The 27849-nt window shown below is 39.4% G+C and overlaps 1 protein-coding gene and 1 long non-coding RNA gene across 2 annotated transcripts in view; one reads left to right on the top strand and one right to left on the bottom strand.

Annotated features, from left to right (window-relative positions):
* LOC115217974 (WD repeat domain phosphoinositide-interacting protein 3) overlaps positions 1–23731 on the bottom strand; it is a 78545-nt gene extending 54814 nt beyond the window's left edge. Inside the window, exon 1 of the mRNA XM_029787709.2 lies at positions 23469–23731. Coding sequence (XP_029643569.1) covers positions 23469–23535 — 67 coding nt within the window. The 5' untranslated portion in view covers positions 23536–23731. The remainder of the gene's footprint in view (positions 1–23468) is intronic.
* On the top strand, positions 345–27849 carry LOC118762201. The gene is made up of 2 exons (XR_004997975.1): positions 345–387; positions 27717–27849. It is a non-coding gene; the product is annotated as an uncharacterized LOC118762201 (long non-coding RNA).

Raw genomic sequence — 27849 nt, 5'->3', positions numbered from 1 at the left:
CTTTTACTTGTTTCAGTCATGTGACTGTGGCCATGCTGGAACACTACCTTTAATCGAGCAAATCGACACCAGGACTTATTCTTTGTGAGCCTAGTACTTATTCTATCAGTCCCTTTTGCCGAACCGCTAAGTTACGGGGACGTAAACACACCAGCATTGATTGTCAAGCGATGTTGGGAGAACAAACACAGACACACAAACATATATATACATACATATATACGACGGGCTTCTTTCAGTTTCCATCTGCCAAATCCACTCACAAGGCTTTGGTCAGCCCGAGGCTATAGCAGAAGACACTTGCCCAATGTGCCACGCAGTGGGACTGAACCCGGAACCATGTGGTTCGTGAGCAAGCTACTTACCACACAGCCACTCCTACACCTAGTAGCAACTTTTCCTCAGTTTATGAGAGCCCTTGTCCTGTCTTTGTAATCTACACTGACTAACATAGGTGAAAATCCTGATACCATGCACAAACATTCGCAAAACAGACAACAACAAAGAATAAATCTGAATATTGGGCCTCGTGGACAAAATGATACAGAATTGAGACGAATTTCAATATATTTCAATACAAATATATCTAACACAGGCCTGTATAGAAACATGGACATTAAGAGATAATGGTAAATTAGGATCTTCTACATAAGATGAAAGACCCTAGGTTTAGGTAATAATAGGTAATAGCAAACTGGAGAGTGAAACCCTCCCTCTATCAATGGATAGATAGTAATGATTCAGTTATTTATCAGGGGGACTAAGACTGCAGATTACCATAAAACTGGAATTTCTTTTCTCGTTTTTTTTTTTCTAATTTTTTTTTTATATAGGTGCAGGAGTGGCTGTGTGGTAAGTAGTTAGCTTACCAGCCACATGGTTCCGGATTCAGTCCCACTGCATGGTACCTCAGGCAAGTGTCTTTTACTATAGCCTTGGGCTGACAAAGTCTTGTGAGTGGATTTGGTAGACGGAGTCGTGTGTGTGTTTCTGTGTTTGTACCCCTACTATCGCTTGACAACTGATGGTGTGTTTACGTTCCCGTAACTTAGCGGTTCAGCAAAAGTAACCGATAGAATACATACTAGGCTTACAAAGAATAAGTCCCGGGGTTGATTTGTTTGACCATGTTGCAGTGCTCCAGCATGGTCACAGTCAAATGACTGAAACAAAAGAAAAGCATGAAACTATATTTTCTAATTAAGGAGTATGCAGCTAATTACAATAGGTCCTAGTGTATTATTCTCTCTCTTACTCTTTTACTCTTTTACTTGTTTCAGTCATTTGACTGCGGCCATGCTGGAGCACCGCCTTTAGTCGACCAAATCGACCCCGGGACTTATTCTTTGTAAGCCTAGTACTTATTCTATCGGTCTGTTTTTGCCGAACCGCTAAGTGACGGGGACGTAAACACACCAGCATCGGTTGTCAAGCAATGCTAGGGGGACAAACACAGACACACAAACATATACACACATACTTATATTATATATACACATATATACGACAGGTTTCTTTCAGTTTCCGTCTACCAAATCCACTCACAAGGCATTGGTCAGCCCGGGGCTATAGCAGAAGACACTTGCCCAAGATGCCATGCAGTGAGAGTGAACCCGGAACCATGTGGTTGGTTAGCAAGCTACTTACCACACACCCACTCCTGTGATTTTATTATTGATCTTAGAAGTTGAAGTTGTCACCAAAAGACAGAAAACTAAATATATGAATAAATGTATGATGTTACACTACTGTAGAAGTACGAGGTTTAGCCAGCACATGCAGTGCAAATGTAAACATACATATATAATATCTCTAGAGCAAAGAATAAGGAATCAGTTCAGCCATCTTTAGTACTATGTAGGATGTTCATCAGGAGCTGTAAACCCAACTGTGATTTACTGACAAAGACAGTGTGTGTGTGTGTAGTCTCAATTAGGGACTTCACTAAATTGGAAAACCTGATTTGTATAAATAGTGTATTATTCGAAGCTAGTTCAATTGATTATTGATCTGCTAAAGTGGATGTCTTTTGGAAACTATAATTGCACTAAATATGGTAAAGGAATCCAATATTGATTGGCCACACTGCTATGTTTGTTTCTTCATTCGGCAAAAAGTTATTGTTTTTGCATGAGAAGGAACATAACCTTTTGATTCAATTCCTTCATATTACTGAAATCATTCAAACAAATTAGACCACACCTTTCAGGCCAATCAATCTGCTGGATATATAAATCAAATCTCCATACAAAACCCTACTCGTTGGATAATGCAGATCCTGATACACCAAGTCTGAATAAATAATAAGGTGGTTATGGCTGAAATATCTTTAATTATAAATATCTTTAATCATAATCATAATTAAAATCAAAATCGATCAACATCAATGGAAATTGTAACTGTGATACCAGTGCCGGGGGCATGTCAGAGAACCATCCAAACGTGGCCGTTGCCAGCGCAACCCCGACTGGCCTCCGTGCTGGTGGCACGTAAAAAGCACCATCCGATCGTAGCCGTTTGCCAACCTCATCTGGCATCTGTGTCGGTGGCACGTAAAAAGTACCCACTACACTCACGGAGTGGTTGGCATTAGGAAGGGCATCCAGCTGTAGAAACATTGCCAGATCAGACTGGGCCTGGTGCAGCCTTCTGGCTTCCCAGACCCCAGTTGAACTGTCCAACCCATGCTAGCATGGAAAGCGGACGCTAAACAATGATGATGATGATGATGATGATGATAAATCTGCTTATCTCAGAGCTGACCTTGGGCTATGACTCAAGGAAGGAAAAATAAAATTGGCTCTGGCACTATTGTAACTAAGAGAGTTGAAACTAAACATTGTGATACATATAGTCTTGGGCACTATTATCTTTAATGCAGTAATTTGGCTTATTCGTTAAAACATCAAACAAAAGCCTTGCAGTAATTATTCTGGTTCCTGGCATTCTGTATTAAAATTCTGCACATGTCAACCCTACTTTTCATCCCTGCAGAATCTATAAATAAAATACCAGCCAAAATCTAAAGTTGATTCTTCTTCCTTTTAACTCTCACAGAATCAAATTCACTGCACTAAAATGAGGTCATGAGGAATGGCTCACAGCACCCTCTTCCTCCAAGAAATGGAGGAGGATTAAGCTAGAGACTAGAAAGCTTCTCTCATGCAGCATGTTATAAAAACTGTCTGAAGACACTATATAATATGTTAGGCACAAACTAACCCACATGCAGTGTTGCATGGAATGGTATTCAGAGAATGAAAAACATCTGTCTTTACTCTCATCACTATTCTTACATTTGATATCAGGCTAAATTATCATAAATTTGAGTCTATTGGTGAGGCTTTTACATGGTTATCAACCTGCTATATATTGTGGTCATATCTACCCCTACCAAAAACAAAACAAAAACAAAATGGAATTATACAGTCCTTGTCACACTGACTAAAATCATGTTGAGATGGTCATGGCAGGGCTGAAACTGAATAAACATGACCAGGTTATCTCCTCATTAAAACAAATTTGTATGACACCTTGGCCAGGTATTTCCTTCTATAACCTCAAGACCACCAAAGGGGTCAGTAGATTTGGTAGATGGAAACTGAAAGAAGGCCATTGTGTGTCTGTCTGTCTGTCTGTGTCCCCATGTCTTGATATTGCATGATAATTGTAATTGAGTGTCACTGTCATACAAGCAGTGTCATTCATTTCCAATGTTCTGTAAGAACATGTCTGGCTAAAGGGGAAATATATTCTTGTTTAGAAGCAGTGAAAGGTTGACGGCAGGAAAAGCATCCATCTGTAGAAAATCCACCTTGAATACATTCCAATGGAAAAGTGAATGTTAAATGATTATGAAAGACTTTAAATGATGCTGAATTGTAAAAAGCATCTCATATCAAAGATTGTTAAACTAATTTGTTATGTAGACACAAGTCTAGAAATTTATGGACAAGGAACAGAGAACTATATCAACCCCAGTATTTAAGTGGTACTTAATTTTATCAACCCCAGGTGAAGAAAAGTCAACCTTAAAAAAGATCTGAACTCAGAATGAAGTGCTAGCAAACACCACAAGGCATTTTATCTGATGCTCTAACAATTCTGCCAATCCACCATCCTGTAACAGTTAGCATGGGTACCTTGCAAGGGGTGTTGAAATAGCAATATAGGAGACTCTACTAAAGAGTTATCTAAGATCTTGAAACCAAGGAAACTAGCAGTGGTCTGCAGTGGTAAAAGTTAATCAATATAAATTTGTAAGCGCAGGAGTGGCTGTGTGATAAGTAGCTTGCTAACCAGCCACATGGTTCCGGGTTCAGTCCCACTGCATGGCATCTTGGGCAAGTGTCTTCTGCTATAGCCCCGGGCCGACCAATGCCTTGTGAGTGGATTTGGTAGACGGAAACTGAAAGAAGCCTGTCGTGTCATCATCATCATCATCATCATCGTTTAGCGTCCGTTTTCCATGCTAGCATGGGTTGGACGGTTCTACTGGCGTCTGTGAAGCCAGAAGGCTTCATCAGGCCCAGTCAAATCTGGCAGTGTTTCTACGGCTGGATGCCCTTCCTAACGCCAACCACTCCGTGAGTGTAGTGGGTGCTTTTTACGTGCCACCCGCACTGGTGCCAGACAGAGCTGGCAAACGGCCACGAACGGATGGTGCTTTTTATGTGCCACCGGCACGAGGGCCAGGCGAGGCTGGCAACGGACACGAAACGGGGCGGTGCTGGCAACGGTCGCGAAACGGAAAGTTCTCTTACATGCCACCGGCACTGGTAACACATCTGCAATTTCCATTGATCGATTTCCATTGATCGATTTCGATTCTGATCGTCACTTGCCTCAACGGGTCTTCACAAGCAGAGTTTTGACATGCCACCGGCACTGGTAGCACATCCGCAATTTCCATTGATCGATTTCGATTCTGATCCTCACTTGCCTCATCACGTCTTCACAAGTAGAGTTTTGTGTCCCAAGAAGGGAAGGTATGCATACGTAGGCTGGCTCCATCCCATGTAGAAGGCCACGAGTTATGGACTCACTTGTCCTGCCGGGTCTTCTCGCGCACAGCACACTTCCAGAGGTCTCGGTCTCTAGTCATTTCCTCAGTGAGACCTAAAGTTCGAAGGTCGTGCTTCACCACCTCGTCCCAGGTTTTCCTGGGTCTGCCTCTTCCACAGGTTCCCTCAACCGCTAGGGTGTGGCACTTTTTCACACAACTATCTTCATCCATTCTCGCCACATGACCATACCAGCGCAAACGTCTCTCTTGCACACCACAACTGATGCTTCTTAGGTCCAGCTTTTCTCTCAAGGTACTTACACTCTGCCGAGTGTGAGTACCGGCATTACACATCCATTGGAGCATACTGGCTTCATTTCTAGCGAGCTTACGCATATCCTCAGCAGTCACGGCCCATGTTTCACTGCCATGTAGCATGGCTGTTCATACACACGCATCATACAGTCTGCCTTTCACTCTGTGCGAGAGGCCTTTTGTCACCAGTAGAGAGTGAAAGGCAGACTGTATGATGCGTGTGTACGAACAGCCATGCTACATGGCAGTATAATATATATATATTGTGTGTATATATATATATATATATATATATATAGCGCGGAAAACGGACGTATGATGATGATGATGATATATATATATATGTATGTGTGTGTGTTTGTGTGTCTGTGTTTGTCCCCCTAGCATTGCTTGACAACCGATGCTGGTGTGTTTACGTCCCCGTCACTTAGCGGTTGGGCAAAAAGAGACCGATAGAATAAGTACTGGGCTTACAAAGAATAAGTCCCGGGGTCGAGTTGCTTGATTAAAGGCGGTGCTCCAGCATGGCCGCAGTCAAATGACTGAAACAAGTAAAAGAATAAAAGAGAGAGTAAGAGAAATAAAAATAAATTACAGTAATTAGTTTGCGAGGAGTGAAAAATTCAATGCTTCAGATCTACTATGTTCATATGGTCATGTAGAGCTATTAAGTTATTAGAGCATGGGAAGAAAATACAGGAATAAAGTGATAGAGTAGTAAATAAGAATGAAGGTAAAGATCAATTAAATACAGTTTGGATTTATGCTGGGAAGAGAAACATCTGGTGTTGAGCAAAATCTTGGAAATAGTATGACAACAGAAGGTGTAAAATGTATTTTGGAGCCTGGTGCAGCCATCTGGTTTGCCAGCCCTCAGTCAAAATCGTCCAACCTATGCTAGCATGGAAAGCGGACGTTAAACGATGATGATGAGAGACATGTTGAATGGAAATGTTGGATCAGACTCAGTGACAGTGGCTAAAATGAGATGCAAAGGAAGAAGTTCTAGGCACCTGCTGGGGTGCTGCAGAAGAAAAGTGTATTGTAAAAACTGAAGGGAAAGAATGAGATGGTTGAAGGCAAGTGAAATGAACAGAGAAAATCACTGAATGAAAAGAAGGTAAACAATGATTGGCAGAAACAGATGGGAATTGAGCTTGTGATTGATGCTGTAAAGAGAAATGGATGGGGAAGACCAAGACAGGCATTACTGAAGATGATAGAGAAAGAAATAGGAACAAGAATAGAATAACGCAAAATAGAGAAAATTAGGGTTCTTGCAAGGTTGGCCCTTGCTTTAGTAGGGAAAATAGCCATAAATTACTTGTGTTGTTGAACATTTGCTCTTTCCAGATGAGGAAATAAAATATATGTATATTTCTTTATTGCCCACAAGGGGATAAGACAGACAAAGGGATTAAGTCGATTACATCAACCCCAGTGCGTAACTGGTACTTTATTTATTGACCCCGAAAGGATGAAAAGCAAAGTCGACGTCGGCAGAATTTGAACTTAGAACATAACAGCAGACGAAATACCGCAAAGCATTTCGCCCAGCGCACTAATGTTTCTGCCAGCTCGCCACCTTAAAAATAAAATATATGTATGCCAATATCTCAGTTACTAAGATGACTTTGCTATTGACATATTACCTGTCTCCAACATGCTGAAGATTTTAATTCCTCACAGCAAAATAACTATTGGTTTTTATCTTTATCAACAAACTTCTGAAGAGTCTAGTGGTGATGTTAAAAGATGGGAGAAACATTAAATTTACCACACATGCACACAGTTGTGTCTCTTAATGTCAAACAGGAGTTAATTATATCATTATTAGTAGGGGAAAAGGCAGTGAGCTGGCAGAATTGTTAGCATGCTGGATGAAATGGTTAGCAGTATTTCGCCTGCGTCTACATTCTGAGTTCAAATTCCACTGAGGTCGATTTTGCCTTTCATCCTTTCAGGGTCGATAAATTAAGTACCAGTTACACACTGGGGTCGATGTAATAGACTTAATCCATTTTTCTGTCCTTGTTTGTCCCCTCGTGAGTAGTAAAGAAATAGGTATTTCACCTGCCTCTACGTTCTGAGTTCAAATTCCACTGAGGTCGACTTTGCCTTTCATCCTTTCGGGGTCAATAAATTAAGTACCAGTGAAACAATGGGGAAGTGGGGTGGTTGATATAATCAACTAGTTCCCTCCCTCAAAATTTCAGGCCTTGTACCAAAAGAGAAAGAATTATTAGTAAAGGGAAATAAGGCAATGAGCTGGCAGAACCGTTAGAACAGCAGACAAAATGCTTAGCAGCATTTCATCTGCCTTTATGTCCTGAGTTCAAATCTGCTGGGGTTGACTTTGCATTTTATTCTTTCAGGGTTGATAAAATAAGAAATAGTCAAATACTAGGATCAATGTAATCAACTTTCCTCTCCCCTCAAAAACTGACGGACTTGTTCCAAAATTTGAAACCAATTATTAGTGAGGGAAATCTCAACAGCAAAATAAGATTTAAACCTGCTTTTCTATCCTTTGAATCATTATAAAAGTACAATTAAGGTTTTTACAATTATTTATAAATGCATGACATTACAATAACCTTGACCAGAATGTAATATATTACACAAACAGATCTGAAAGATGTTGTACCTGTGAACCTTGACTTAGATAATCTTTTCTAACAATACAAATACATAATATCTGAAACAACACTGACAAAAAAGTTATGTCAATGAAAAGAAAACCAATCGAATCTCAAACAAAATTAATAAAAGTAAACAAAGAAACCAGTTGACCAGATTGATAGGGTGTCAAATTATTGACCAGAAGGTGGACAGTTTGTCAACAATGCCAATAAATAGTTCAATTAGTTTCATGTTGTTAGTTCAGTTCACCTAATTGCAAATAAATACATCACATATTTCAAACAGACTAGCTATTGCCATAACACAGGAATATTTATTTTTATTCAGTTACTATTCTCAGGATATTGAACCAAGACCATGCTAGGGCATCACATTCAAGGACACAGATGATTATATTGGCCCCGGTACTCATTTTATCAACAACAGATAAGCAAAGGTAACATGGATCTATCAGGTCATCCCATAAGTTCTGTCTGATTTTACCTTTTTTAAAATTATTTTTATGCATTTGTGAACATTTAAACTAATCAAATATTATTTTACAGAAAATAGAATTAAAATTTCTTCGATTAAAACCTTTTCTAACATGGAAGTATCCAAAGAGCATTTGAGGAACATAATGCTTTATGAGTACAAAAAAGGAGACTCTGCAGCCCAAGCTACTCGAAACATACACTCAGTTTATGGGAAAGAATGCTTGAATGAAAGAACTTGCAGAAGATGGTTTGCAAAATTCAGAAGTGGAGATTTCAGCCTTGAAGATGAAGATCAAACTGGACGCCCAGTTGAGTTTGATAAGTTCCTTGAAACATTTGAAGAAAATCCTGCATTATCAGTTGAAGAATTGGCAATAAAGCTTAGTTCAAACCATACAACTGTTCATCGTCATCTTCAACAACTTGGAAAGGTTCCTAAACTTAGAAAATGGGTGCCTCATGAATTGTCTGAGAGCAACCGCAAATCCCAAGTTGACATCTGCTCTTCTCTCTATTCTTGTGAACTCATTTCAACCTTTTTGGATAGACTTATGATGGAAAATGGATCTTCTATTGAAATGTTAAACATTGTAAACAGTGACTTGGTAAAAGGGAAAAAGCTCAACTACAACCGAGGAGGGAACTTCATGAAAAAAGGTTCTTCTCTCTATCTGGTGGGATTGCAAAGGAGTAATTCACTTTGAATTGTTACCACCTAATGCAACAGTCAATGCTCAAGTCTACTGTCAACAATTAGAGTGCTTGAACCAAGCTTTGAAGAAAAAAAAAGACCCGCCTTAGTGAATCGAAAAGGAGTGATGTTTCATCAGGACCATGCGCGGCCCCACACTGCAAAGATCACATCACAGAAGATCGAAGAGCTTGATTGGGAAAAAATTCCTCATCCACCTCATTCTCCCGACCATGCTCCCTCAGACTACCATTTGTTTTGTATTTTACAGAATCATTTGGGGGGCATAACTATCGCAAGACAGGAAGAAGTCGAAACTGACATTTCAGAGTTCTTCGCTTTGAAACCAAAAGAGTTTTACATTGATGGGATTAAAAAGGTTGTAAATAGATGAAAGAAAGTCACAGATAATCAGGGTAAGTACATTGATGATTAAATTTCAATTAAATATTACATTTGATCACTTGTTTTCTTTATTCAAAATTCGGACAGAACTTATGGGATGACCTGATAGACGGGAACGGAACAAAGTATTTTCATTAATATTCTACTTCAAGTTCATCTATGAGATGGGAGTAAGCAATGAGAAAGCAATGGGTTTTAAGTGATCCACCAGGAGTAGGCAACAAGAAAGAAGTAATTTCCATGTGATTTACCCATCAACACATGGTCGATGCTAGTACTGCCTAACTGGCCCTCATGCCAGTGGCACGTAAAAAGCACCCACTACACTCTCAGAGTGGCTGGCATTAGGAAGGGCATCCAGCTGTAGAAACTTTGCCAAATCAGACTGGGACCTGGTGCAGCCTTCTGGCTTACCACCCCTCAGTCAAAACGTTTAACCCATGCCAGCATGGAAAGCTGATGTTAACGATGGTGATGATGATATATATATATATATATATATATATATATATTATATATATATAAATAAGAAAATGGAGGGGATCAATAGGTGGCATTCATCAACTTTTAGACATTATATTATGTCAATTTATTTATTTAATAAAAGGACAATTATAACAATATACATATATGTATAACATATTATGCTTTACATATATAATATATAAAATATAAAAATCAGCAGGAGTGGCAGTGTGGTAAGTAGCTTGCTAACCAACCACATGGTTCCGGGTTCAGTCCCACTGCATGGCATCTTGGGCAAGTGTCTTCTGCTATAGCCCCGGGCTGACCAATGCCTTGTGAGTGGATTTGGTAGACGGAAACTGAAAGAAGCCTGTCATATATATGTATATATATATATATATATGTATGTATGTGTGTGTTTGTGTTTGTCCCCCTAGCATTGCTTGACAACCGATGCTGGTGTGTTTACGTCCCCATCACTTAGTGGTTCGGCAAAAGAGACCGATAGAATAAGTACTGGGCTTACAAAGAATAAGTCCCGGGGTCGATTTGCTCGACTAAAGGCGGTGCTCCAGCATGGCCGCAGTCAAATGACTGAAACAAGTAAAAGAGAGTAAAGAGTAATTATTAAAATATGTAACATATAGCAATATGTACTATTCTGTTGAGGTCAACTTTACCTCTCATCCTTCTGAGGTTGATAAAATAAGTACCAGCTGAACACTGGGGCCAATGCATTCGACTTACCCCATCCCCTGAGTATGCTGGCCTTGTGCCAAAATTTGAAACCAGTATTGTGTATATATATATATATATATATATATATATCCAAATTGAGTGAATGGAGCAAGTAAAACCCAGACTACATATGATACATAGCAAGCAGAACTTCAGAAGTAAAAATTACTCACAACTTTGTTGAGTAATTGTTATTCCCAAGCTAGGAAACATATGTAGGCTGGGTTTTACCTGCTTCATTCACTCAATCTGGATTTTTATTTGCAACCCATTACTAACCATGAACTATAAAAATACTTTTACAACTTGTTGTTTTGCTTGTTATAAAAATACTTTTTTCAGCTTAATGAAACTTGATATGGGAAAAACCTCTACACCAATAAACTATTAAAGTTCTCAGAAGTTGTTTTTTATACTTACCATGGACTGCTCGCAATTTACTAATTTCCTACAACCTAGATACTTGGATCTTACTATTACATATCATATATATATATATATATATATATTATCATCATCATCATTTAACGTCCATTGTCCATACTGTCATCATGGGTTGGACGGTTTGACTGGGCTGGCATGCTGGAATGCTGCACCAGACTCCAGCCTGATTTGGTATGGTTTTTTACAGCTGGATGCCCTTCCTAATGCCAATCACTCTGAGAGTGAAATGGATGCTTTTATTTTCCACAGGCATGGACATCATTTGCGTGACACCAGGGTGCTTTTATGTGCCAATTTGCATGACACCAGTATCTGCCATGACTGCGATTTTGCTCAGTTTGATGGATCTTCTTCTCAAGCATGACACAATGACAAGGGTCTTGGTCATTGCCTCTGTGAGGCCCATCACTCGAAAGGAACTCAGTCCCTTTGCCTCCGTGAGGCCCAATGCTCAAAAGGTGTTCTTTATGTGTGACCAGCACAGGTGCACTTGGCTTGATGGGTCATCTCAAGCACAGCACATCGCCAAAGGTCTCAGTCATTAGTCATTGATTCTGTGAGGCTCAAAGTTCAAAGACCAAGCTTCACTACCTCTACCTCTAATACAGGTTATAACTCTACCACAGGTTCCCTCCACAGTTAGAGATTAGCATTTCTTTACACAGCTGTCCTTATCCATATGCATCACATGACCACACTAGCACAGTTGTCTCTCTTGCAAACCACATCTAATGCCTCTTGTGCCTAACCTGTCTCTCAAGATGCTTACACTCTGCTGAAGCATATATATCCTCATTGTTTTAGCATCCACTTTGCCACATTTACACGGGTCCAATGGAATTTATTGAGGCAGATTTCCCCCATGGCAAGATGCCCCTCCTGTTGCTAACTCTCACATGTTTCCAGGTAAAATATTATTTCCATGTGTGTGTGTGTATATATATATATATATATAGGCGTAGGAGTGGGCAAGTGTCTTCTACTATAGCCTCGGGCCGACCAAAGCCTTGTGAGTGGATTTGGTAGACGGAAACTGAAAGAAGCCTGTCGTATATATGTAAATATATTTATGTATGTATGTGTATATGTTTGTGTGTCTGTGTTTGTCCCCCCCAACATCGCTTGACAACCGATGCTGGTGTGTTTACGTCCCCATAACTTAGCGGTTCGGCAAAAGAGGCCGATAGAATAAGTACTAGGCTTCCAAAGAATAAGTCCTGGGGTCGATTTGCTCGACTAAAAAGGTGGTGCTCCAGCATGGCCACAAAAGAGTAAAAGAGTATATATATATATATATATATAGAGAGAGAGAGAGAGAGAAAGAGACAGACAGTGGTGGGGACAAAACAACCCAGCAAATATGAAAAGGAAGAGATAAGAAATAACAGATAAACTTAGATGAGTAAAACTCAAGAACATCCAGTTAACACGCAATCCACATGCAGACCAAGTTGTGACCCACCAAACTTACTCATCACTTTCCAGTTGGTTAAGCACAGTCCTTGAGTCATTCCCTTCCTGTTTTAACTATTTTAAACCCATTTTTTTCCCATGCTTTCTTACAATTATTTTTACAGTAAGCTGCTCTTCTGACTATTAACCACTCAAAAGTAAAACAGAGCATTTGTTTATATTGTGTCAGTCATGCAAACTGGAGTGCACCAAATTGTGGTTTACATAATTCCTAGTCATGACACAATAACTATAGTAAAACATATTACTAATGCAACCAATAGTTCAACAACTTAACAACTCAGTACTATGAAAAACAAAAAAAAAGATGTTTCAATGAACAATTGCTGAACCTTTAAGTGGAGGTAGGTTTTTTTCTATGACATTAAATGGAATACTTATAAACTCTGTTCTGTATAAACTGCCAATCTTCCACAATAGCTAAATAATCTCAAGAGAACTCCTGTGAATAACTAATGTAACATTATTAGTGTTATCGCTATTAGAGGTTGGTGGCTGTTTAGTGCCAGGTCAGATCTCATTGAGCAAATTTTGTGACTTGTATGGTTAGGAAGTTCAAAACCACCTCATCCATCACAAGCATCAGCATCATTTAACGCTTGCTTTCCACGTTGGCATGGTTTCGACTATCCTGCACAAAAAACACTTTCAGCCAGTGCTTTTCACCATAACTTCCTGCTGACCTATATACTGCCTGAGTAGAATTTAGTAGAAGCCTGTCGTATATGTGCAGGTATATGTATAGCCCATGCCAGCATGAAAAGTGGAAAGATGATGAGGATTATGATACCCACACACACACACGTATCATCATCATCATCATCATTTTTATGTCTACTTTTCCATGACTGCATGGGTCAAATAAAATTTGTTGAGGCAGATTTTCTATGATCTGATGCTTTTCCTGTTGCCAACCCTAGCCTGTTTCCAAGTAAAATTTTCAGTTAGTCTGATGTGAAGCATATGGATAAGGACAGCTGTATAAAGAAGTTCCGATCCCTAAAAGTTAATGGAACTTGCAGAAGAGGGAAACCCAGGAAGACATGTGACAAAATGGTACAGACTGATCTCAGGACCTTGAACATCATGGAGATGACAAAGGACCGAGGCAGCTGGCAATATGCGGTTCTCAAGAAGATCCACACATATCAGAATAACTGAGTTCTAACAGAACTCTGAGTGTGTGCGCACAGTTGGCCCTTCTGTCCAGTTCCCTTTCTCCACAAGACATCCACCACTCATCACCTCCCTAACCACAGATACTCTTTGATACCACTTGTTAGCCACTGTTCATTCATTATTCCTGATCTTCATCCATATCTTTACTAATTACCAATTTCTTTATTACCCACAAGGGGCTAAACATAGAGGGGACAAACAAGGACAGACATAGGTATTAAGTCGATTACATCGACCCCAGTGCGTAACTGGTACTTTAATTTATCAACCCCGAAAGGATGAAAGGCAAAGTCGACCTTGGCGGAATTTGAACTCAGATCGTAGCGGCAGACGAAATACCGCTAAGCATTTCGCCCGACGTGCTAAACGGTTCTGCCAGCTCAATTACCACCACCCTCGCTGTGCCACCAAATTATCTCTCCTGTCCCCCTCATACATTGCACATTCCTCTCTTCCCCATCCACTCCCGCAACCTACCCATCAGCAGGTCAGCTCTCTTTCATCCTCTTTTCCACTGTATCATTGTCTCTATCCTGCTGTCCCACACCAGATATCCCCAACTCCCTCCACTCACTTCTGGTACCCATGCCCTACTCATTTTGTACAGTGAAGGTCCACTTTGACACCTCAACACCAATTTTTAGCTCCCCACTTCCTTCTAAAATGTGAGTAGTTGTGTAGCTCCCTTTCAGTAATAAACCTGGTTGCTCTGGCCCTTTTCTCTCATGCTTTATACATCTCTACTCCTTGCTTTCTCACCCCACTTGCAAACTAAATGGTAACCTCACTCAGAGTGGGGGGGGGGGGGCATGAAAAAAAAAAAAGCACCTAGTGCACACTGTAAAGTAGTTGGCATAAGGAAGAGCATCCAACCAAACAACCCAAGCGGAAAGTGTAATTTCTCGAAAGAGCTGTTCTTCACTCCTACTCCAGAGCGTCGGCTGTGGGGTCACTCCGAAAAACTCTATCTGCGACAATTTCATCTCAATCGAAGGAGAGGGGCTTTGTCCGTCCAGGTTCCGGATCCGTGGAATAAGCTGCTGGACGAGATAGTGAAGATGCTGACGACCGCTCGGTTTAAAGTCTCTCTTGACCAGAAATGACCTGAACTCTTTGCATGAACACCACCCTGTACATAACTCCATGCCCCCCTACATGGCCTTGCTTTTAGCTTTTTGAGCCAAAAAATTAACTTAACTTAACTTAACCCATGGCAAGCAGACACTGGAACATAATGTGGTTGTTAGGCCCTTCAGATCCTGTCAAACCATCCAACCCATACTGGCAAAGAAAATGGACATTAACCTTTTAGCATTTAAACAGGCCACATCCTGCCAAAATATTCTGACTCTTTTATGTTTAAATTGACCAGATCCAACTTCTCACACCTACCCTACAATATCATTCTAAAAATATACAATCACATCATTGAATGAAATCTTAAAACTATGAGATATTGCATAATTAATTCAAAATAATGTGAATAGGCGCAGGAGTGGCTGTGTGGTAAGTAGCATGCTTACCAACCACATGGTTCCGGGTTCAATCCCACTGTGTGACATCTTGGGCAAGTGTCTTCTACTATAGCCTCGGGCCGACCAAAGCCTTGTGAGTGGATTTGGTAGATGGAAACTAAAAGAAGCCCGTCGTATATATATATATATATATATATATATGTGTGTGTGTGTGTGTTTGTGTGTCTGTGTTTGTCCCCCTAGCATTGCTTGACAACCGAGGCTGGCATGTTTATGTCCCCGTCACTTAGCGGTTCGGCAAAAGAGACCGATAGAATAAGTACTGGGCTTACAAAGAATAAGTCCCGGGGTCGATTTGCTCGACTAAAGGTGGTGCTCCAGCATGGCCGCAGTCAAATGACTGAAACAAGTAAAAGAGTAAAGAGAGAGTAATAAATAAGCATTACATGTGACAGATCTAATCTGAATGTTAAAGGGTTGATTGATAATACGAAGTCCAGAGAATTCTTTTCAATGAAAATTGCACACAACACTATTTGCGTGATGGCCTTATTTCTTTCCGATTAGTATACAACATCAAGAAAAGGAAAACGTACATCCACAGACATACATAAGCATAAAGTACGACAAACTGTTGCAGCCAAAAGACATTCAACCTCTGACGTTCATACATTATGTCACATACATAGTTTCTCTCACTGCATTTTCTACAGCTATGACAGTGGTCTCTGCCCTCCTTATCTAGCAATTTCCAGATTATCAGCTCCTTAACCTTTTTCAGCAGCCACGTTACTCTGCCAAATTATCTATTCACACCGTTTTGGATTAATAATGCATTATCTCATAGCTTTGAGATCTTGATGATACGATAGTTTATTTTTAGAATAACATGGTAGAATAGGTGTGACAGACTGGATCTGGCCAGTTTAAACCTAAAACAGGTAAAATATTTGGGCCAGATACAGCAGGTTAAAATGCTATGCTAAAGTGTTAAACCACCTAACAGTCTCTTTCTTCTGACAAACACACAAAAAAAAGGAGCAATAGGGCAATCTCATCATCATTTAATATCCATTCTCTATGCTGACATGGGTTGGATGGTTTGACAAGAGCTGGCAAATCAAAGGACTGTGCCAAACTCTGTTATCTGTTTTGGCATGGTTCCTATGGCTGAATGCTTTTCGTGCCCTCAAAGTTAGACAAAATCACAAACATACTTAAAACACCAAGGGCCTGAAGAAATCAAAACACTCACTGGAAATGACTACTCCTACCAACACTGCTAAATTTCACAGATCTTGAAACTGGGAAAAACTTATAAAACAGTTCTACAAAATCCCAAGTGAAGTAACACCTTAATGAGTTTACCACCTTTGTATGAACACTGTGAAAATTCTATTCCATAAACTCCCTCTCCACATCATAACATGGACTCAGACCACTACATTCAACCAGCAAGTAACAGATTTCAGTTATTCTGGCTCAAAGTCTCTCTCCCTCATTGCCTTAACCCTTTCGTTACTGCATTTATTTTGAGATGCTCTGTGTTTCTTTCAATTACTTTAAATATAACAAAGAATTTAGTAAAATAACTTAGTTACCATTCAGCTAGTGCTAAGAACATAAACTGTGACTGAGGTTTGGTGGAAGATTTTAATTCAGAACTTATGGAAACAAGACATTTCTACTACAAAGCCAGAGGCGGTTTCAGCCAGGTTGGTAACAAAAGGGTTAAATATATCTGCTTTCTCTATCACTCTCTGAACTCCTTAAACTACCAGCAACTCTTTGATAATATCTTTCTCCATGTGAATCTCCTAACCCCCCCCCCACTCATGGGTCTCACCCTTCTTTCATCTCTTGGATTAGTAACTTCTGATCGTATCATATTATATGTGTTGTCAGATCTCTTAATTAGCTAGCCCTGGTATACCTCAGGGTTAAGTTTTGTCTCCCACTCTCTCCCGTCTATACATTAATGACCTACTTGTCACTACATCTAGCAACAACCACTCTTATGCAAATGATATGCCTTTCATTCACCTAAATACCATACATGAAACATGCATTGATTCTACACATGGAGATCTTCAAAGTATTCTGTAGTGAGGGCCATGCCAAATTCGTCTCTTTTTAACAGCAAAATAGACTCAAACACTGACAAGGAAAATCCCTGCACTACATGCCTCATAAACATGAGAGACACTCAGAGCACTCAATGCCATTTATGGTTGGTCTTTACTATTGCCAAGGATCTTCCTTAGTTAGGACTACAGCCTTAGTCTGACCCTTCCCTTTCTGACCATAAAATATTTCAGCTTCCAACAGTTGCACACACTCAACAAGTTTCAAGTGAGGCCTATAATGCAGTATTGCACCTAAATCTGAGACAGTGCTACTGCTGCACACACAGACATTCTTGACTGCATCTAAAGAAGGGCCACTCAACTGACTTGTATTAAATCTCTTACAGACACACTCCAGTCTCTGGTTCACTGACATTGCCAGCCTGTCTTTTCTATTGTTAATTAAAGGCAATGGGAAGACATGTAGCCTAGTAGTTTGTATGCTGCACTCGCAATTGTAAGATCAAAAGTTTCAATTCCTGGACCAGGCAGGGAGTTGTGCTTTTGAACAAAACATTTCATTTCACACTGCTTTGTAACTATTTCAATATCTGCTGTGTGACACACGATGCCCCTGATCTAATAGAGAGAACGAGCTAATGTACAGCATAAATATTTGATTACTATAAACTAATCACCTGTGCAGGTTGTTATTCCATTCACCTCATCTGCTGTCTATGACAAGGGAATCCACTGTAATGGCAGCTGTTCCTCCAAAGTTGGCCAATCTTGTACTGCTTCCATTCAAGCATCCACAGTGCACACATCTCGCCAGCTCTTACCATCCCTGCCACTGACCATTATGCCTAGTCTTTCCTCCCAAGAACATCAGCTATTTTTGTATTCTGTGTGTGTGATGTTGTTGGGTGTGGGGGCTGGTTGTATTTGTTGTTGCAGGTTAACATCTACTGGAAAGGCATGACCAGGAGAAGATTCCAAAAATATTGAGAGGTACAACTCCTTAACAACACAGTCAAAGAAGCCAAAATGACAATCATAGATGATACATTTGGCCAAAAGAAAAAACAACGATGTACAAACAATACATTTGATCCATCATAAATTATATTAAACCAGTCAGACGGCACTGACAACGGCCCACACTCGAATGGTGCTTTTTACATGCCACCAGCATGAGGGCCACTCAGATATGATTGGCAATGACCCCCAAAATCCTGCAATAAGCTGCAAAGAGCACAAAACAATGCACTATGTATTATAACAGATTATGCGCATAATATTCCCAAAGACCACATACACAACAAAATAAAAACACTAAAAGATGACAGACCACCTAGACAAATACAATATGCTTTTATGGCACTCTGTCAGTCACAATGACGAGCTTTCCAGTCGATTTGATCAACAGAACAGCCTGCTCATGAAATTGGTATGCAAGTAGTTAAGCAATCCACAGACACACATGTACCCTTAACGTAGTTATCAGGGAGATTCAGCAGGACACAGAATGTGACAAGGCTGGCCCTTTGAAATACAGGTACAACTGTCAGCTGAGTGGACTGGAGCAACGTGAAATAAAATGTTTTACTCAAGCACACAATGCATTGCAGGGAATTGAACTCATGACCTTAGGATCATGAGCCATCTATGCCTCTTCCAATCAGCTTGGACAAGTAACAGTTGCTACAGCATGAGCCTCACTGTGCCCAAACATGGGGTTGGGATCATCACCATCATCATCATCTTCGTCGTTTAACATCTGCTTTCCATGCTGGCATGGGTTGGACGGTTTGACTGAGGATTGGCAAGCCAGAAGGTTGTGCTAGGCTCCAATCTGATCTGGCAAGGTTTCTACAGCTGGATGCCCTTCCTAATGCCAACCACTCTGAGAGTGTAGTGGGTGCTTTTTACGTGCCACCGGCATGGGAGCCAGTCAGACGGCACTGGTAACGACCACAATCAAATGTTGCTTTTTATGTGCCACCAGCATGGGAGCCAGTCAGACGGCACTGGCAATGGCCCACACTCAAATGGTGCTTTTTACGTGCCACCAGCATGTGGGCCAGTCAGGTGGTACTGGCATCAACCAAGCTTGAATGGTGCTTTTTACGTGCCACCAGCATTGGATCCAGTCAGACAGGACTGGCAACAACCCACGCTTGAATGGTACTTTTTATGTGCTACTGGCATGGGAGCCAGTCAGGTGATGTACAACAATAAATGCAAGGAGAATAAGAACTGTTGCACTCCAACACTTTGCACAGTTCTGCTGAGGCCTCTGTCAATTCCTACAAGAATTGACTGGAGAGTAGAAAGAGCAGAAAATGTCCAGACTTTTATACTGCAACCCATATGATCCATTACTAACAAGTGATGGATTGTATGGACCACTGAATGTCAGTGTTAAGTATGGTCCTTACAAACATGTAACTAGTCTTTCAACTGACTGTCTGCATGCTATAACACTGCTCAATCAGGGCCTGACCTGAACTCAGAACATATAGACAGATGAAATGCCACTATACATTTAGCCGGCTAAATCTCTGATATATTTAAAGACAGGAGAGTTATAGCCATAACATCTCTGATCAGGAGTTTCCTCAATTTGAGCTGACTAGACCTTTTATTCTTTTATTTTTTTTACTTGTTTCAGTCATTTTGACTGTGGCCATGCTAGAGCATTGCCTTTAGTCAAACAAACTGACCCAAGGACTTATTCTTTGTAAGCCAAGTACTTATTCTATTGGATACTTTTGCTGAACTGCTAAGTTACAGGGACATAAATATACCAACATTGTTTGTCAAGCGATGGTGGGGGAGACAAGCACAGGCACACAAATACATATATATGACAGGCTTCTTGCAGTTTCCGTCTTCCAAATCCACTCACAAGGTTTTGGTTGGCCCGAGGCTATAGTAGAAGACACTTGCCCAAGGTGCTGTGTAATGAGATTGAACCCAGAACCATGTGGTTGGGAAGCAAGCTTCTTACTACACAGTCATCCTGAATAACAATCTCTCACCACTTATCGTCTGAACTTATATGAAACAATTTATCTAACTATTTCCTTTCCAGAGTAACAAACCTTGAAATTTGCCTTTCCTTCTTCACTCATTTCAAGCTGAATATCAACCCTTTAACTGCAAAATTAAATTCCAAGGTTATTCCAGTAATCGCTCCATCTGAGCGGGATCACTGCCACAGCAGCTGTCTGGCTTCCGTGACGGTGGCACCATTTGAGCATGATCGTTACCAGCGTCGCCTTACTGGCACTTGTGCCGGTGGCACGTGAACAAAACATTCAAGCAAGGTGGTTGCCAGTGCTGCTGGACTGGCTCCTGTGCAGGTGGCACATAAAAAGCACCATTTCGAGAGTGGCCGTTGCCAGCACCGCCAGACTGGCCCTTGTGCCAGTGGCACGTAAAAGCACCCACTACACTCTCAGAGTGATTGGCATTAGGAAGGGCATCCAGCTGTAGAAACTCTGTCAGATCAAGACTGGAGCCTGGTGCAGCCATCCAGTTCGCCAGTCCTCAGTCAAATCGTCCAACCCATGCTAGCATGGAAAGCGGACGTTAAATGATGATGTCAAATATCTATAAAAAAAAATAGAACTGGTATTTTCTGCAAGTCATATTATCTCAATAAACTTGACATGTCTCCACAAAAGATATTCTCAAACAGGACATTCCTCAACACAAGATCGGTTGGTATATAAAACTGCTTTCTTCAATTAAGAGTGATGACATTTTGAGTGGATATATCGGATTTCGGAGGTAAGGGGGTTAATCCAATCACTCTTACCAGCGTAGAAGCTCATCCTTCGTTGGTTAAAGGATAAAAAAGAAGTTAAACTCGCTAAACATCTATCAGAATTCGATAGTAGTTTTTCCTTCCATCAATGCTACAACTATGAAGCTCGTATGTGGTCACTCACAATGGTAGAAATAGCAGCCTAATCTTTCTCTAAATCACGATTCACTGTCTTAGAAAAGGACTCCTCGGATAATGTGACACTTGGTTTCTTGCACCTGGGAAATGACTGGACTGTCACGTATGGAATGTCTCTGATTATAGACTTGCTCGATCAAAGCTGACTTGGCGCTAAACAAAAACATCATCCTTGAAACAACGTTGTAGCTGCTTCGTGGTCACTCGATCTGCTAAAAATAGCGGCTAATTACATACTGCTGTCTATCTCAAATGAGAAGGACACTTTAGTAAATGTGGTACATTCTAAGATGGATAGTCTCGAATTGAAAGTCTTTCATTATGGGTCTTTTCGATAAGGACTAACATAGAACTAAACGACAATAATTTTGACAAATGAAACCATAATTTATCCAGGAGAGGAGCTAAATAGGTAGTTGTTACATTCATGCCTTTCCCAAGGACGTTAATGATAATGTAGAAGCTCCTCCTAGTAATCGAATCTCACTGATTTGCTTCATAGAACCAATTACCCAAACACAACGCCCACCACTCGGCTCATAATAATTACTTTCTAACATAGAGTCAAAGAATCAAATCAAAACTATAAGAAAATGAGAATGAGATTAGATGACATTCATGCCTTTCTCAAGATATTAATGATGAAAATTAATTACAACCACGAGTGAAATACTTAAGATACTCAAACACTACACAAACGAAACAAGAAAAAAGTAGTCGAGACATCGAGAGTTTATTCATTCGAAAGCTAAGGTATTCATTCTGCCGTTACTTGGATATTCTTTAAACGACTACCTCACGATATATATATATATATACATACACGCACGCTCAGTAGTGTTCATTATTATACATAGTTACTGAACTGGAAGTAATTGTTGTTACCGAACTAGTTAGTTTGGCTTAGCACCGAATCGGTTGTTCGTATACTTTGGTAATTCGAAAGATTAGTCAAAGTGAAAATTTAGATTCTACAGAGCGATATCTTCCGCCAAGGTGTATTATACGCACGCACTACACGCGAACCTACAAACACAAGTGCGCGCTGAAATTCCTTGGAGAATCAAATCCATCTGATTACAATATCAAAAATGTGGAAGCTGTCCTCTTTTCGTAGACAACTAAAAATAATTAGAGAAACTACAAATGTATGTTGAAATCAAAACTAAATGGTTAGTATAAGCATTACTAGAATTAAAACCCAGAAAACTACACATCAAAGAGGGGAATAAATAAGGAATGAAAACAAATAAAATACCAGCTGATATAATATGAAGAATCGGAATACAAATAACCATTAAATATATCAATGTGTCTAATATATGCTAAAGTAAGCATAGTAAAAGATTTCAAGAGAATTCTAACTTATACACTCTCGCTTTATCCGACAATAGTTCGGTCAATAGTTACTGATTAGCACTGGATAAGTTATACAGAACAGCATAATTGGTAAATTTCATTGGCGAAAAACTATATAAGGACAATTTACAGAGACAGCAGAGATAAATTGTTGTAGAGGAAAACACTGATTTCAAAATCCATGTAATAAATACGAAGTTTGTAGAGACTTGTTGTTAATAATAATATACTGTGACATCAGGATCAACATTAAATATAATAAATAACACTTCATAATAATAAGATAGAATCGAAGATTCACGAATTAGTCTCTATGTTTCTGTTTCATACATAAATAATTAAAGGATCAATTAAAGAACATTCGAATTGTAAAGGGTGTAATTATACTGTATAGAACGGTATGGAAATGGTAAACCGAAAATTAAGCAGAAGAGGGAATAAACTATTTGGCGAGCATCATCTACATTCCTTAATGCGAATGCAAAGAACTGAAAATATAATTTTGAAATAATAATTTACAGATTTTCTATCAACTCGTTTCGAAGTTAATTAGGAAAACACATCGAATAGAAATAGAAATAAATATCAATTAGCGATGGTAATTAATGTGAAAGAAAGTTTTTTTTTGTTATGATGATTGTCAAGTATCCACCCCCTCGTCGCATTATTTAGAAAGAAGTAGAGCTTCGAAAAGAGAGAAGGAGGTTAGAATGTGTTGTAAGTTAAAAAGCAATTAAAAGGCGAAGTTTTGTGCAACGTACCCTGGTCTTGGTTCCATCCAGCAAACAGCAATTGGTTGCCGTACGTGTTACACGACGACAGATTCATCCTACAACAAACAACTACACACAAGAGTTGTGAGTGTGTGTGTGATTGCCTTACTTTTTATTATTATTCCCCAACTATCTGCAATATTCGAGACGAGCTGCGTGTGTGTGTGTGTATATATGTATATACACGCACGTGTGTGTGTGTCTATGACGATTGATGTTTGTGTGAGTGAAAGGTACAAGTGTTAAGAATCTCGGGTCACTTCCGGTGTTGCTGAGGCATCATGGGAACCGTAGTTGCAGCTGAGAGTGCTCGTTTTCCTTTAATAAGTCATTAATGGCTTTATTACTTACTATACACACTCAAACTATATACATTCACTTATAACGTATATATTTATAGTTTAACAATGCTGCGTAGATTCTTCTTTTCCCCACATATTCTTCAGTTGTTGTTTTTTTTTATAGACTCCACTTAATTCCCAATTATGTTATTAATAATGTTCGATTTACACGGAGATAGAAAATAGTAGTTAAATAAGATTATAATCTGCTCGCGTAGACCACGAACGAAAATATTGAGCACGCTAACATGGGAAGCCTTACGTCCACGTGGTCGTTCAGCTTACTAAAAATAGCAGTCAAATAACATGTTTTTAAAGCAAAAGAGCTGATGGGGACCAAATACTTGTAATGTTTAATTATGATCCCTTACTTTCTGAGCTCAAATCCCACTGGTGTTAGATTTGTCTTTAAACGTTCTGGAGTTCAATATAATGTCCCAGTCGAGTATAGGAATCCGTTTATATTCCAGTAATGTATGGAATTATAACAGAAAAAGAGTTGCATAGTAACTCGATTCACGATCGCTAAGTGTGTGTGGGGGGGGGGAAATAACTGATGCCCATCGCTAGAATATCTTTAATGACCAACTTGCTAGATCAGGGCTGAATTTTTGTAACAAAACAGAAATAACTACGTTCATAACTGACATTTACTGGAAAAGTAATTGTATATAGCAGTAGTTCTCAACCGGGGTCCACGCGACAGAATAATTTTGCTTTAGATGTATATATTGCAAGAAACAGTCAGGTTTCTTTCTCTAACATTTTGCATAGTTCAACCTACACAAGGGAATGGGTGAAAAATAAAATGGGTATTTTGAAAGAAGTTTGTATAGAACTAGTTTTTAAACAACTAATAGCTTAGGGGGTCCACTAGAATGAAATAGCAATCAAAGGGGTCCACAGATAAAAAAAAAAGTGGTTGAGAACCCCTGGTATAAAGGTTTACAAATGCTTAAAGAGACTCGACTTCTACGTTTTACACGCATTTGATAGGGTGGCCTGTATCAATATTGCTAGACATGTTTAACACCAAGACAGCTCGCATGAACAGAAATAAATACATCCTGCTATGACCATCTCGACATTTTGTAATATGGTGTGATTAAACAGATGTTTCACTATTGTCCTTTGTTTGGGGACATTAGGGTCGAATTTAAAGGTTATTTGGCTGCTATTTCTAGCAGATCGAGCAATGTGTGGTTGTTTCTGGGTTAGCAGGCTTAATGACCTCCTTCCTCTTCATCGCCTAAATTTTTAACCTGGCTTTCAACTAAATCTTTATTTATTTTCTTTCTTTTCCTGCAGTTGGTTTCAATTTTTGACACAAGAACAGTAATTCCGAGGAAGTGGGTAAGCCGATGACCCCCAGTACTCAACTAGTACTTTTTTCATCGAACCCCGGTAGGATGAAAGGCAAAGTCAACCTTGACGGAATATGAACTCAGAACACACAGACGGACGAAATGCTGCTAAACATTTTGCCCCTGGCATGCTAACAACTCTGCCAGCTTGTTGCCAGGCTAATCAGTAATATTGATTCAATTTAACATTCACACGAGACCAGAAATTCTTAGGAACGATGGAGCTTACATTTTTACTTGTTACTTGTATCAGTCAACAGATTGCGGTCATGCTGGAGCATCGCCTTGAAGAATTTAAGTCGAAAGGAATCGACCCTAGTACATTTTTTTCCACCAGTTTCTTTTGCTGAAGTCGAAGGAATCGACCCTAATACATTTTTTCCATCAGTTTCTTTTGCTGAACCGCTATCTTATGGAAACGTAAACACACCAACACCGGTTGTCAAGCGGTAATGGGGAAAACAGACACACATACATATATGTATATATATATGTGTGTGTGTGTGTGTGTATTTTTTTATTCTTTTACTTGTTTCAGTCATTTAACTGCGACCATGCTGGGGCACCGCCTTAACGGTTTTTTAGTCGAAGAATTTGACCCTAGGACTTATTCTTTGTAAGTCTCTTTTGCCGAACCGCTAAGTTATAGGGACGTAAACACACCAACATCGGTTGTCAAGTGATGATGGGGGTGACAAAGACACAAATATATATATATACACATGTACATACACAGTGAGAGAGACACACACACACACATGTACATATATATAATATATATATATATATATATATATATATATATATATATATATATATATATATATATATATACACCAGAGTAAGCACATAAATGCAAAACAAGGTGAAAAAGTTAGTACTCGAATACCAGAGGTAGAGTAATATGCTTTATATTTTTGCTGCTTTTTAATAAAGTGTATATATATATATATATATATATATATATATATATATATATATATATATATATAATATATATATATATATATATATATATAACTTATATATATATATAACTTATATATATATAACTTACTTGGAAATGGATGCATGGCGTTCAAACAAATAATGATATAAATAATATATTTATGTATATATGTACACACACACACGCACACACACACACACACACACATGCATATATAGGTGCAGGACGTCACTAGCAGTAAACAACATGAAATACGAAAATAAATAGATTCAATACGCAAACAAGGAAAGAAACAAATGGAAAACGACAAGTAACACAAAGAACGACCCTTCATCAGTTGTCAGCCTTATGTCTACTCCTCATTTCGAGCATTGAATGACAATATGAGTCTCCGAAAACAGTTGCTCCTATAAGTACCAATATAAAATTTGGGATTTATGGAAGGTGAAAGTTGGGAACAAAAACAGGAAAGTGGAGACATATAAAGGAACCCAATGAAAACAAATATGGAGGGTCATTAGACCAGAACGGGAGTAAAATAGCGAACGCTGGAGAAATTTTTTCTTTGACAAGAGAAGAGATAGATGATCAAGTGATGAAAAGAAAGACAGACGATGGTCACGTGTGAGCAACGAGAGAGAGAGAGACGGGAAGAGAGAGACGTGACCATCGTCCAATCTTTCTTTTGTTCCCAACTTGACCCTCCATAAATCCCAAATTTTGTTTTGGTACTTATGGAGGCAAATGTTTTCGAAGACTCATATTGTCGTTGAATGCTCGAAATGAGGGGCAGATAGACAACCGACAACTGATGAAGGGTCGTTCTTTGTGCTACTTGTCCTTTTTATTGAGGACTTGCTTCGAATGAGAGTGACGCCCTTTTAACTCCGCCTGTCCTGCGTATCATATATCGTAAACAGGATCATAATTGCCTGGCATCCATCTTTCATGTATAATACACACTCCTAATCTTTTTCAGCCACCGAAGTAAATTCTTGAGATTTATGAAAAGGAAGTTTTATATTACAGAACGTATGAAATGAGGCTAACAACTAGAAGTCTGAAAACAAGGATGGACGTTTAGGACAAGCAAGGAAGAGGCTAAAGTATTTTAAATATCGCCTACGACAGCGATAGGTTATCGCAATACCATGGTTAGAAACCATTGATGTTTCAAATATTGACACGAGGCCAGCAATTTCGGGGGGTGGGTATAAGTCGATTACATCGATCCCAGTGCTCAACTGGTATTTATTTTTTCTATCCCGAAAGAATAAAAGTCAAAATCGACTTCAACGGAATTTAAACTCAGAGCATAAAGACGGACGAAATTCCCCTTAGCATTTTGCTCGACGTGATTGATAAATAATATTGATGCAATGGCAATGTACTCTAGTTGGTGTGTCATTTCGGATTGTCTTGGGAGCCTCGTTGAAGAACGTTTAATTCGATATAAGTACTTGATTGGATTTCATTTCATTGACCTCAGAAGGATGAAAGATCAAAGCCGATCTCAGTGGAATTTGTACTTCGATCGCAAAGTATTGGGGTCTCTTCTACTTGTGGAAATTTTAAAGTTTAGTGAAAATTTTACAATTTGGTGTATTGATGTAATTTTCCATGGTGAATCTCAGGAGATAATTAATCTTTTCCAGAAAAACAGTTTTAAAAAAAGTTACAGAGGTTTAAAGTTTGATCATTTTTACCCAGTCAGA

This window comes from Octopus sinensis, linkage group LG1 (genome assembly GCF_006345805.1).
Source record: "Octopus sinensis linkage group LG1, ASM634580v1, whole genome shotgun sequence".
In the NCBI taxonomy this organism is placed as follows: domain Eukaryota; kingdom Metazoa; phylum Mollusca; class Cephalopoda; order Octopoda; family Octopodidae; genus Octopus; species Octopus sinensis.
Note: the sequence above shows the minus strand (reverse complement) of the source record. Positions and strands in the feature narration are given on the sequence as shown.